Source organism: Budorcas taxicolor, chromosome 3 (assembly GCF_023091745.1).
Source record: "Budorcas taxicolor isolate Tak-1 chromosome 3, Takin1.1, whole genome shotgun sequence".
Taxonomy (NCBI): Eukaryota; Metazoa; Chordata; class Mammalia; order Artiodactyla; family Bovidae; genus Budorcas; species Budorcas taxicolor.
Genome location: NC_068912.1, coordinates 86,344,758 through 86,358,825, shown reverse-complemented (window position 1 = coordinate 86,358,825; position 14,068 = coordinate 86,344,758). Strand labels below are relative to the sequence as shown.

At 42.4% G+C, this 14,068-nt stretch overlaps 1 protein-coding gene across 2 annotated transcripts in view; it reads left to right on the top strand.

Moving 5' to 3' along the window:
- FGGY (FGGY carbohydrate kinase domain containing) overlaps positions 1-11,544 on the top strand; it is a 501,197-nt gene extending 489,653 nt beyond the window's left edge. For both annotated transcript variants that reach the window (XM_052636858.1, XM_052636853.1), the window contains 2 exons: positions 5,397-5,458; positions 11,325-11,544. In XM_052636858.1, coding sequence (XP_052492818.1) covers positions 5,397-5,443 — 47 coding nt within the window. In that variant the 3' untranslated portion in view covers positions 5,444-5,458; positions 11,325-11,544. The remainder of the gene's footprint in view (positions 1-5,396; positions 5,459-11,324) is intronic.
- Positions 11,545-14,068: the final 2,524 nt, after the last annotated feature.

The window sequence follows — 14,068 nt, the reverse complement described above, 5'->3', positions numbered from 1 at the left end:
CTAGGTGATCTTCCATTACCTCTGGCATGAATGTCACCACCCTTTCATTCAGCAGCTCAGCCAACATGAGCCAAGCAACTAAGCCCTTATGTGCTAGGACCATGTTCAGCGTGAGACTTTGAGTGACATGGTTCCTGCCTTTCGGGAGTCACAGTTTAGCTCCCACCAGGCCAGGTTGTGGTTATTCTTCCCTGTAGACCATGGCTCGACACTGCCAAACTTGCACTGCACTTCGGTGCCGAAGTCTAGACTACCTGCCAGCCTTCCCAAAGTCTTAAGGTCATTGTCCCCCTTCTCCTGGGTGGGACAGGAAGTATCAAATCCCCTGCTCCCCAAATTGCCTACATTTCTGTCTGCCACTCTTGGAATCCCCTTCTTCTCCGTGGGTGCTGATGAGCGCCTTCCTTTCTTGAACCTAACTTCCCTGGGTACCTCACCCAGTGTAGCCTACAGCCCTTCAGTGGCTCCCAAGCCAGTCTGGAACACGTGAAAACTGGGAGTTCCCTGGGCCTACACAGGCCTGGTGGCTGCCAGCGCTGCTCCCAGGGAAGTGGTGAGCTGTGTGTTGCGGACTGGTATCTCGGCCTTGACACAGCAGGGAAGGGTCATTCTCCATGAATGCGGCCTTTCATGCCCCTAGTACAGGGCTCCTATTTTTTCTTACAGAAGTGACGATCAAATGTGAACTTTCATGGTTTATTTATAGCTCGGCCTTATAGAGAGAAAGAAAAGAAGTGATTAAAAGGCGATTTTACCAAATATTTTGTTTTCAAAAGCTCTCATTGTGTGGGCAAAAAGGAAAGAGAAAAGTCCCTATCTTCGTTGTTTCTGTCTAGACTCCCCAACAAAGAGGGTAGCGTGCTACAAATCCAGATTGTCCGGCTCTTGCCTGCTGACAAAAAGAATGAATTTTGAGGCCAACTTCAAATAAACCCTTTTGAACAGAAATATATTGTGGGGGGTGACTATATTTAGCACGTGTCAGCATTTCCATAATAATTTCATATTGTTATGCTGTGGTAATTTCCAGATTTACTGCAGCCAGTGGGTTCATGAGGTTTCAGTTTTATGTTAATGATTTGGAAAAATGGGAAAACTCAGCAGTGCCGTTTCTGATGACAGCACCAATCCTCTGGGTATTCTCCATATTGTGTCGAATACCCTTAATGAGCCCTGCCTCCCAGAAGAGAGGAGAATGACCACGAGTCATTTTGATTGTCTCTAGAAGCATCACTTTTTTTTTAAGAGTGCAGTTTTGTTTTATTCTCCTTCAAATGATCAAATCCCTTTATGCCACTGTATTAAGTGAAGACAGAAAAAACAAGTGAACACTAAAAAACTAACCACCCATGCTCCTGAACCTGATTTTTTACTATATTTTCATCTATTGTTTATTATGCACATATACACAATTTTTGAGACTGAATTGAAAAACAACTGTATTTTTTTACTCCCACTGTCCCTTTATATCTGTTCACTTTAGCTAGTTTCTCTTAGGCCTAGTTAAAAATTTTGGTAGTCCCATTACTTTTTTAAGTAAGCAGAAAGTCACTTAGATAATATGGGTTTTATGGTCCCTGTAAGTCATGAGACATAACCAAAATTCCAACATTAGAATACCAAGAAATGTATCCTGCTCATCACGTCAATGTTCATCTAAAGATAAGATAGCTCCTCATTCCTCCAGCCAGAACTGCTGGAGATATGAAGAGATGTCTGTGATTAGATTCTTCTTTTTTTCCTCATTCACTTTCTCTCCAAGAATATGTTAGCTTTCTTCTTGTTCTTCAGAGGTGGTTGGAAGCTGGAAAGGAAGAGAGTTAAGGGGTGTAGGAAAGTTCTTATCTTGAATGGCACTGTCATAAATGGACTTGGTGCTAAGTCAAAAATGTATTTACAGCTAGGCTCCATTGCAGATTTTTTAGGGAGACTCTCCGCTTCTGTAGACATCTCATTGTATCTTGTCCTTGTCCTTCTCTATTCTAGTAGCTCTTTTAATTCCTTAAAAATCCAGTTGGTTGCCTCAAGCTTCTTTTTTCTCTCTCTTTTAATTGGAATATAATGCTTTACAATGTTGTGTTCATTTCTGCTGTACAGTGAGCTGAATCAGCTATTTGTACACATATACCCTCTCTCTCCCTGCCATCCCACCCCCATCCCAACCATGGAGATCATCACAGAGCACTGAGCTGAGCTTTCTGTGCTTTATAGCAGGTTCCCAGTGCAGGTTCCTCTCCTCATTAGATAGCCATACTGGCCAGGATCTAAGACAACCCACAAAGCCCTCTCACCTGTGGCCACCTCGGGTCTGTGGAAAACAGTCATGCCTTGTGAAGTCTGACAGACACTGGCAGTACTGGCTGATCCCAGGGCAACCCTCCTTCACTTCTACACCAAAGCTGCCAGCCAGCACGTCTCCTCCAGACCGCAGGTATACTCAGCACACCCTGTCCCACAACCTCAGGGACATATGTCCAGATACCAGTTGATATCAGTGAAACCATGCTCTCACCCCCTCCCCTGGAAGGAGACCTGATGCTCAGTCCACACACAGCTCCCTCCTAAAATTCCACCTCTTTTTCTGACCTTCCACATGGATGAAAGGTTTCAGAGTTGATTTATGGGTCCTCAGCTACCCTTTCAGGGTGGTCTGTTTCCAGCTCACTTTGGTATCTTATATCTGCCAACTTTAGCTCTCAGACAGAACTTCCATCTTAACATTCCTTCACGTGTATCGTCCTGAAGTTCATTCATCCCATAGACATTTGCTGGGCACGTATGGCACACCAGATGCCGAGTTTGGCAGTGGAAATAGTTAAAAGAGTTGCTGCTTAAGGAGCAGGAGTCTAGTTGGGGCAGCTATGTGTTAACAAAAAATTGTGGTACTGTGTCATAAATGCTATGATAGATGGAAGCACAAGTTTCTAGGGTAGCAGATAACCCATTCTAGGTGGGAGGCAGGCAGTGAGGATGAGTCAGGAAACACCTTCTGTGGAATCAGTACCTGAGCTCTGCTTAATGTCTTAAATCTGTACTTTTGTGAGAAACAAAATAACCTCTTGTTAAACCTTTGAAATCTCTATTGCTTTTATTCCTCAAAAATTTATTTTAAAAATAAGCAAAAGTAACATGAAGACAGGAAGAAAGAATTTCTTGCTATCTGCCATGTGTCTACACATCCATTATGGTGGGAAGGGAAGTGACATTTATGATGCTTCTTGTATAATACAAGTTTCCTGGATCCCACCCATGAAGGCGGTCTTGGACTGTCGGCTCAAGTCTAAAGCCGAAGCCCAATGCCGTGGATTCCCCCAGGGTATTTTTAAGATTCAGAGCAGGCAGGTCTGCCCTAAAACAAGCAGAGCAGAACAGAGCACCGCTGTGAAGGAAGAAGCAAGCCCAAAACAGGAGACCTAGTGGCAAAGTTGGTGAGGGGGATGACTATGACCATCTCAGCAACACATGGGACCTGCTTTAAAGGAAATCAGAATTTAGTTTATGAAGGAGAACGTTCTGACACACATTGGGGTGAGCAGAGCTCTTTAAATATTCTTGCTAAGTGGAATAGCAGTGACCACACTAAGATACGGTTGCTCTTTTACAAAATGTCTCCAGACTGCCCTTTGTTGGTTCTTATCCTTTCACCTTGATTCCCTTTTCAATAATTTTTCATAATTTTTCAAACCTCCTCCTTAGTAAGCCTGCTTGTTGTTTTTTTTTTTTTTTTTTTCTGTCAGTGGGCTTCTTACTCAGCATCGCTGACCTCCCAAACAGCACTTTTAAAACCACTGGACACTAGGAAGCCAGATAACTAGTCAGAATGTCCATGGCATCCTTGGGAAAGAGCAGGCAGAACATATTTGCCAGATTGGAAATATGTGTAAGTGATTAGCAGATGAAAAAGTGTCAAGTTTCTTAATCCTTGAATAACTATTGAAAAGTTTATCTGCCTCTAGCATGTATTTATCACATTCTATTTTGATTGCAGTAAATGTCTTTTCCATTCCATGGTGAGCTCCTTGATGAAAGGACCACTTATTCTTCATCTCTGTTTTCCATATGTATTGAATGCTGTGCTTGGCACATGGAAGGGGCTCAATATGTTTTATGAATATTCTAGGTACTGAGATTAAGCAGCAAATAGACATATCTCCCAGCCTATGTAGCTTACATTCTGGTTAGAACGAAGGATGAAGAGGCAGAGAAGGAATATAAACTAGTAAGTACATGACTTGCCACACCAGAATTAGTGATAAATAATAAATATAATGTTTATAGAATTGTATAAATACATATGCATGTGTATGTAAATAAATAACTCACTAGTGAAGTGGTAAGGATGTTCAAGGAAACACTTGGGCATGTTTTGAAGATACCCAGGCCTTTCGCATTGTGTGTGGTAGCCAGATTCTTAGGTTTCTTTCCTCCTCTGCTAATATGTGAGTTTCTCTAGGCCATACAGCATGTCTTACACAAATCTGTATTCCTAGCACAGTGTCTGGTACATCATAATTAATACATGTATGGAGTAAGAAGTTGTACATATGTGACCCCAGAATGACTACATCCTTAACAATAAGGGTTCAATAGCTGTTCCCAAGACAGGACCGCTTCTGAGGAGCTTTGTCATGCTATTGCTTACAGTCTCCCAAAGTCAAGACTTTGGACTCCACAAAGTATGGGTTCACTCGACTCCCCTAACTTTCCCACGGACTTAACAACATTGGGAGGCCAGCCAAGGAAACCTGACCTCTCCGTTCATGCAATGGAGCCAATGCAATCTGTGGTTTATCTTGCTGCTGTTCATTCCAACCATGTCCACCCAAGACACTACAACTTGCTGACTGCCCACCTGCCCCACTGTAAAGACAAGAATGTCCTGAGGTCAAGTCTGTTAGGCTCAGCCCAGAGGTCTCACATCTGTACTCACAGTTGCAGAGACTGCTGGGAAAAGAACTGAAAGTGAAATGAAGAGGTCTTAAATATTCTGACCTAAAGTTTGGGTGCAGAGTGGCTTCTGTTCAGTTACTGTTGTGAGTTAAGTGGACAACAGGCTCAGTGGCAGATTATGTTGCCTTCTCAGGCCAACATGTCCAGTAGTTCCCTCCCATAGTCCCCTGCGAGCCATCACAAAAGTGCTTTGCCTTCCAGGTTGTTTATGCACTGGAGGTCTCAATAGGCAATCATTTATTATGCCCAAGCTTGTGGTGGTAGATGTAACTTTTAATATTCATTGGGTTTTAATCTTAACACCAGAGAAATTATGTTGGAAAAAAAATGAACTCACTGAATCTCTTCAGGGGAAATAAATTCTCATTAGCATGTTTTTGCCTGTGACAGGCCTCACTTAGGTTTTAACTTTCCAACTTAGCTGTGTTCTGTTTTCTATTTGACAGGAGGCAATGGCAAAAATGAGCAAAGTTGGAAAAGTTGTGTTTCCTAGACATGAGGATAAAAGGTAAGTTTATATGTTTTCTGTCCACAATGCTGAGGAATGAAAACAACAGACACATGCAACTCTAGAGCTGGAATAAACCACAGGGGTCAGCAAGCCAGCCTTTTCATTTACTAGTTGATAAAACTGCGTCTCAGAAAGGTAAAGTCCTTTTCAATTCCCTAAGATCACAGAGCTAGGAAGGGCCAGACCTGGGGGTCAAATATTAACTTTTGAACTTTCAAATCAATGTTGTTTTCCTTAGATCATTAACAGCAAATCTGGTCTCATCTGTCCTAAAATGGAAATCTCATGTCTTCCCACACAGTAGCATCTATCTGTTCCTCCACCCTTTGCCTTTGCATTACGTGACTTTGAGGGTTACAACATGACTTTTTTTTTTTTTAGTTGACGTATATTTGATTTACAATATCCTGTTAGTTTCAGGTATGCAGCACAGCAGTTCAGTTATATATATGCCTGCCTGTGTGTGTGTGTGTGCGTGTGTGCCTGTGTGTGTGCCTGTGTGTGTGTGTGTGTGTGTGTGCGCGCGTGCCTGTGTGTGTGCCTGTGTGTGTGTGTCTCTTCTTTAGATTCTGTTCCTTTACAGTTATTACAATATTGAGTATAGTTCCCTGTGCCGTGCAGTAGACCACCATCACTTTGATTAATGCTTTAACCCCAATTCACAAAACACTTATTTATTGAGTCCCTCCTATCTTTAAGCCATTATGCTCTTTGACATCTAGGCAGGACTTAGAAGAGAGTAAGACACAATCTTATTTATATAATAGATCACTTCAGGACAAACAGGTATGTTAGATAATAAAAGTATTACCAGGTGATAAAGTAACCCAAAGCAGAAGAAAATTTGACTCTGTAGGGGTAAGGGAAAGCTTTTGAGAGGAGGTTAAGTTTACCTGCCTTAAATGCTTAAAAGAAATTGTCAAACCAAAACTGAAAAGAACTTTGTCAGTAGAGGGAATAATAAAGGCAAAGTTATAAAGGTGGGTACAGCATCGTATATTCAGGAAACTCTAAACAACTCATAATCCTGAAATGCAAAGTATGAGATGGGAGATGACAGGAAATGGAACCGGGTGTAGGGGAACTCTCAGAGGGAGCTGTGAGAGAGCTTAGGACCTCAGGTTTCATCCTACCAGCAGAATGGAGATAGTGAATTTTAAGGAGTGGTGGGACCTGTTCAGATGCAGGTGTTAGAAAGATCCTCTAAGGATGCACGAGAGGGCCTGAGGGTAGAAGCAGAGAGACCAGATGGAAAGCTTTTCAACAGTCCATTCGAGAGATGAAAAGAAACTATACTGACTCACTGGTTGTCAGTTTAGAGATGAAGGAACAGTTGTGCCAGTGGCTTTTATCGTTTTAGGAAAGTATTTGCGGTTAAGACAAAAGCAAATTCTACCTTATGTAATGGACAGGAAAAGGTGCTGATCCCACCAAAGCATGATCAACGTTTAACAGAGTGGAATGGTCCATGGAAAAAGCCATCCACCTTTTATTTTCTTAGAAGATCTCCAAATGGGAGCTGTTAATCCCCTGAATATAAGCCCCTCTCTAAATACCGGGGTTGTAAAGCAGACCGGTGCCTGCAGGAGCTCAATGCCCGAACATGGAAGAGATCTGAGTTCCCGGTGCCGGTGGGAGCCCTGGGCTAGCAATATCCCTCCTTTGTTGAAATTAGGAACAGATTCTTCTTTCCATCTCCTCACTGACCCTCCGAAGACTTTTGAGGAAAGTCTGGTTTTCCGTTCTGAGTGGATCCCACGTGTTCTTTGGAGAATCCTTGGTTCCTTGCTGTCTGCCGGGAGCGGGCCTCTGTGAGGGAGCCACACACGGTGCTCTGGCGCCATCTGCAGGTGGCCCGAAGATTTGCAAGTAGAAGCCGGTTCCCTTCTGGGCCCTTCTCCACGTCATCTTGACTCAAATCATGTTCTTGTCTGAACAGAACACTCAGGTCTGTGCCACACAGACCCAAGATGGAAGGATCGAAGATTATCTGATCAAGGATTAATATCTATATACAGATAACTCTTAAAACTCAACAAGAAAACCAACAACCCAAATCAAAAATGGGCAAAGGACTTGAATAGACATTTCTCCAAAAATAATATACAGTCAGTAAGCACAAGAAAAGATGAACATCACTCATCTTTAGGGAAATGCAAATCAAAGCCACAATGAGATACCAATTTACAGTCATTAGGATGGCTACTACTGTCAAAAAAGCAAAAAAAATAGCTAGTATGGGCTTCCCTGGTGGCTCAGATGGTAAAGAATCCACCTGCAATGCAGGAGACCTGGGTTCAATCCCTGGGTCGGGAAGATCCCCTGGAGAAGGGAATGGCTACCCACTCCAGTGTTCTTGCCTGGAGAAGTCTGTAGACAGGGGAGCCTGCCGGGCAACAGTCCATAGGGTCACAAAGACTGAGCAACTAACCCTTTAACTTTTCGCTTTTATTTACAAGGGTGCAGAAAAACTGGATCCCTTGCCCACTGCTAGTGGGAATGTAAAATGGTGCATCCTCTGTGGAAAATAATACAATGGTTCCTCAAAATTTAAAGATAGAATTATCATATAACCCAGAAATTCCACTTCTGAGTATTTAGGCACCCATGTTCATAGCAGCATTATTCACAGTAGCTGAATGAAGGCAACCTAGGTGTCCATTGACAGCTGAATACATGAAGAAAAAGTGGTATGTACATATGATAGAATATTACTCAGCCTTAAAAAAAATAGGATTCTGAAATATGCTGCAACATGGATGGGCCTTGAGGACATTATTTTAGTTGAAAGAGTCAGTCACAAAATGACAAATATCGTATGATTCCATTTACATGCAACTCCCTGGAGAAGGAAATGGCAAGCCACTCCAGTATTCTTTCCTGGAGAATCCCATGGATAGAGGAGCCTGACGGGCTAAGTCCATAGGGTTGCACAGAGCCAAACACGACTGAAGCAACTTAGCGTAGCATGCCACTTACATGAGGGACCTAGAATAGCTGAATTCAGAGAGACAGAAAATAGAATGGTCGTGGCTGGAGACTAGGGAGGGGGAGGGAAAGGGAAGGTGCTGTTTAATGGGTAGAGGTTTAGTTTTGCAAGGCGGAAACAGTTCCGTGATGGATGGTGGTGATGACTGCACAGCAATATGAATGTGCTTAATACTACTAAATTGGGCAGTTTAAAATGTCTAGACGGTGGTATGTATGAAGTGAAGTGAAGTTGCTCAGTCGTGTCCGACTCTTTGCAACCCCATAGACTGTAGCCTACCAGGCTCCTCAGTCTATGGAATTTTCTAGGCAGGAGTACTGGAGTGGGTTGCCATTTCCTTCTCCAGGGGATCTTGCCAACACAGGGATTGAGCCCAGGTCTCCCACGTTGCAGACAGACACTTTACCATCTGAGTCACCAGGGAACCCGTGGTATGTATATTTTACCACAATAAAAAAAAGATTGAAAAATAAAAAGCACAGGGAAAGAAGTGCCTTGGGACCTCAGCTTGCCATGTATAAACAAGGGAAAATATAGTCTATCCATCTCTATTTTTTTTGTTAAAGTGTAGTTAATTTATAATGTGTTGTGCTATGTGTCAGGCATATAGCAAAGTGATTCAGTTATGCAGACATGTATATATGTGTGCATATGTATGTGTGTATATATATATATTCTTTTTTAGATTCTTTTCCATTATAGTTCGTTACAAGATATTAAGTATAGTTCCTTGTGCTAAACAGTAGGTTCTTGTTGCTTATTTTATATATAGTAGTGTATATATTTTAATTCCAAGCTCCTAATTTATCCCTCCTTCCCTTTCTCTTCTGGTAACCATAAGTTTGTTTTCTATGTCAGTGAGTCTATTTCTGTTTTGTAAGTAGTTAATTTGTGTAGTTTTTTTTTGATTCCATGTATAAGTGATAGCATATGGTATTTTTCTCTTTCTGACTTTACTTAGTATGATAATCTCTAGGTCCATCCATGTGGTTGCAGATTTCATTAATTATTTCATTCTTTTTTATGCCTGAATAACAGTCTCTTGACATTTCAGAATACTAGAAGGATATGAGAACATTAGCTCACATGTATAAGGGTTTGACAGCCTGCAGAGTACTTCATGTTCATTTTCATGTTTAAAGTTCAGTCACTCTATGACATTAGGTTCTGTTATCATCCCTCTAACAGCGGGGAAACTGAGACTCAGACCATTTAAAGAAGTTCCCCCAAATCACCTAGGCTTCTCTGCCTGAAAAGCCGATGCTTTTCCCACTGTACAAAGTTGCTGCGAAGGTTTCAGGATTAAAACTGGAAATCTTCAAGTGTATGAGAAGGAATACTGACCCCAGCTCCCTTCTAGAAGTGTCCCCAAAGTCAGAAAATCCATCTCATGTAGTGAAAAAAAATTCTTGACATTAGACGGTCAGAGAGCAACATTAGAAGAAGCAAATTGCTGTTACCCAAATCATTCTGTGGTTAATAAATTCGGAGGCTCATAGAGCAAGTTTTAGTAGCACCTACACATATAGTAAGATTGATGATAATCCTGGAACATTAATTTGTAAGGAGTAGCCGTAGCCAGCATTGATATCACTTGCTATGATCCCAGTGCTGTTCTAAGAGCTTCGCAAATATTACCTCATTTAGTTCACATAACAGCTCTCTAGAGGTAGAGAGCTGTCCGAGGTTGAGAGCCGTCCCATTTACAAACAGGACATTTAGGAACGAATAGATTAAGTAAAATATCCATGGTCAGACAACTAGCAATGAGGCCAAGCTGAGATTCAAACCCAGGCCTCAAAGTCCACTTCTTAACCCTGTGTTTGGCCCCATCACAGCTCTTAAGTTACCAGAATTCTTAAAGTAGAAATGCTAGGGGTAGGGGCTGGGATGGGATTGGGGGGTTGTGTTCCTATTGATCCATTTAGCCCTGGGTGTTACAGGTAGAAGTCCCTGTGTGTAATCCAGGGTTACTCTTACACTCTCTCACTCCCAATTCCCAAGCTTGCCCCAAAGTTCCTTCATGAAGACTTCTTTTCAACGAACCTCAGAATCTACCAAGACATGTTAGACAGGTTTCATTAACCCCTTACCTTTTCTCCCAGCCAAAAGGAATAAGGGCCAAGCTGCCATCTGCAAGTATAACTGGTCTTAGCTACTATTGTCCTTTTGAAGATTGTGATGCCAAGGTAGCTTCAGCTGCTCTGCTGTCTGACTCATGGGCAACAATAGTTCTAACACGTCTCGTCTGAAGACTCAGCCCAAGAGTACAGGAAAGCAGGGTCCTCTGTGGGATGCCTGGAAGGCAGGGTGCAGCTCCAGGAGAGGCGTTAGTCATGTTTTCATGGGGTTTTACTCCCAGATCAAGCAGTCTGCAAAGGAAATACTGGTGCAGAATCTGCAAAGGGTGATTAAGACACTCAGTCTCATCTCTGGGCAGGCTATGACTTTAAACCAGTCACTAAACTGGAGTAGGGGTGGAGTAGTCATATATGAAACACTTGTTGAAGCTGAGAATGCGAGAAGTCCTGTGTCAGCCCTGGGTTTTTCACTGTGTTATAGTGGAGGCTTTGAAAGCAGGTAGCCCTGAGTTTGAATTCCAGCTCTGCCCATTTTTAGTGATACTCTTTTCGATTTGTCTCCTTGAGCAACTCTCAGATGTAAAGCCTTTAGCTCTAAAATGGAGATGTAGATTCACCCATGGAGGTTAAAGATAGTGGGTGTGAAACATGTGACTCAGGCTGCTGTCTGCCTCCAAAAAGTGGGAAGTGTCTGCAAAACCGTAACAGACACATTCCTGTTCTTCTAAACCTTGGGGGAAGCTGCACAACCGTTTTGTTGAGATCATTCAACATGATTATTTTTTTCCTACAGGTATTATGACAAGAAATATCAAGTATTCCTGAAGCTGGTTGAACACCAGAAGGAGTATGCAGCCATCATGAAAGGGGACTGAGCAGAGCTTGCAGGGGCTGATGCCAGGTTTCATACCATTGCATCGTGGACCTCTGTCATTTCACCTTACATTCGAGACCCTTAGATATCATTTCATTCATTTCTGCATTGTCTTTTAATAAAGCAAACTGAGACATGTGCAACCAAAACTAGAGTCTTCCATTTCAAAATACCACCATTATTTGCTTGGTAGTTGCTACGGGCACCATCATGGAGACAGAAGTTTCACCAGGTATCATAGGATCTCCTATGGGACTGGAACTTGGGGATCATTCCATCCAGGAGAAATGGTCCTTGGTAATTGATTTGATGTCAGCCACTAAAGACTTACATCACTTCATGTGGGACATCCAATGTTTATTCTGCTACTGCTAAGTCGCTTCAGTCATGTCCGACTCTGTGTGACCCCATAAATGGCAGCTCACCAGGCTCTGCCACCCCTGGGATTCTCCAGGCAAGAACACTGGAGTGGGTTGCCATTTCCTCTTTATTCTAGAGGTGGCTAAAAACTTGTTGTTAATTTTTTATTTGGAAATAATTTCAAACTTACAGAGAAGTTGAAAGAATAGGAATAATAGGGGGAACACCCATTACCTTTGAATAATTATCCCATCCATGTGCTTTCTCATTTATATGTTCCCTCTATGTGTGTGTGCATGTGTGTGTGTATACTCATATATATCCATTCACATATGAATACATATACACACAGATTTTTATGAATCACTTGAGAGCAAATTTCAGTAGCCTTAATTTCTATATAGTGCTTTGATTTAATCTTCCATTCATATTCTGATTTTGTCAATAATTCAATAATGTCTTCTATGGCAATTTTCCCTCCTGCATAGGATCCAATTTAGACTGAGACATTGCAAAGAGTTGGACACAATTTAATGATGAAACCACCACCACCACTCCTTTTAACTGCACAAGAGTCATATTGCAAACATCATATTAAAGATACGTACAGGCAGGAATCATCAATGAATCCAGGAGGAAATTTTGATGAGTAACTGGATGTGTGTGGTCTTAAAATGTCTCCTCATAGATTGTTTATCAGTTAAAAGAAGGAAAAAAATGTTAACCATGCTGGGAAGACATAGGACATCATCTTGACTGGGTGATCAAAATTAACTTCAGATGCATAAATAGACATCAGGGGCCTCCAGATGTGACAGCCTGGAAGGGACACAACATCGTTCTGGCTGGGAACTCGTAGCCTGCATCTGATCAGAAGGGAGCATAAGACAAAACCCAAATTGAGCAGCATTCTGTTCTTTTAATAGACTATATTCTTTAAAAGTATTTATGTCATGCAAAGTGTGTGGAAAAGAAGCATGGTGGCTTAAAGTTTTTGATGTAGACAAGTGTTTGAAAACACAACTACAGTTACGTTAGTTGATATCATAACACATACATACAAGCACAAATGCACGCATATGTACATACACACACCCACCATTTTGGACCCAAGAGTAACTGCTAGTGTTGATTCTAGAGCTGTCATCCTTCAGAGGAGTTTGGATAGAAAGCAAATGGAACCTCAGCAACATAAGTCAGCAGGTAGAAAAGAAAAAAACACTACCACTCAGTCAGCAAACCTCTTTTGGATTTCTTATTTTTTATTCTGTGCCAGGTATTGTGCTACACACTGGAGTACAGGGATGGAAAAAACACATGGTCCCTGCCGTCAGGGCTCTCCCAGTCTAAAGAAAGACAGAAATGAGTAAATTAATCACAGTACATTGTAAGAGTTGCTGCATTGAAAGAAGCTACCTGCTGCCACAGAGCATATCAAACAGCCAGAAAAGTGGGAGATTGACAGAGTAGATGGAGCATTATGGTATAATGGCTGTGACCCTTGGCTTGGGATTCTCGGCCTGGTTTCACCTCTAACTTCCTGCATGACTTAAAGAAAGGTCCCCAATCTTCCCAAGCTTCAGTTTTTGAATGATGTTCATAGTACCTACTTTACCAGATCATAACAAGGATTAAGTGAAATCATACCTGTAAAGCACTTAGCTCCATTGTCTGGACCACACCTGTATTTCTGCAGGACCTGTCACCTAGGAGATGCTCAGTGGCGGTTTAGTCGCTAAGTTGTGGCTGACTCTTGTGATCCCATGGACTGTAGCCTGCTAGGCTTCTCTGTCCATGGGATTCTCCAGGCAAGAATACTGGAGTGGGTTGGCATTTCCTTCTCCAGGGAAACTCCCCAGCCCAGGAATCGAACCTAGGTCTCCTGCATTGCAGGCTAGGCTTGGCTTCACGTCTAACTTCTGAGGAGATGCTCAGAACAATAACAATACAAATTATGAGTAGGATGATCATACCCAGTTGCAGAGGCCAGCATTCTATAGCATCTAAAGGATATCAAGATCTTGGGCATGGACTAGGGTGTAAAGTGAGTGTGGCCATCTAATCCAGCAGGCTTTGGCAGCAGGAAGAAGACCAGTTCATTCACCTAGACCCCAGACAGAACCTGAGCTAGGGATGAGAAAGACTGAGGAGAAGTCAGGTATAGCAGGATCTAGGCGAGATGTCAGGACCACAGTCTGAAAGGCCTAGGCTCCTAATGCTGATCAACACTGACTTAGAGACCAGGGCAGGCCTGGCCCCACTCGAGCAAAGCAGTGATGAACGCAGGAGCTGTGCCTTCAGGA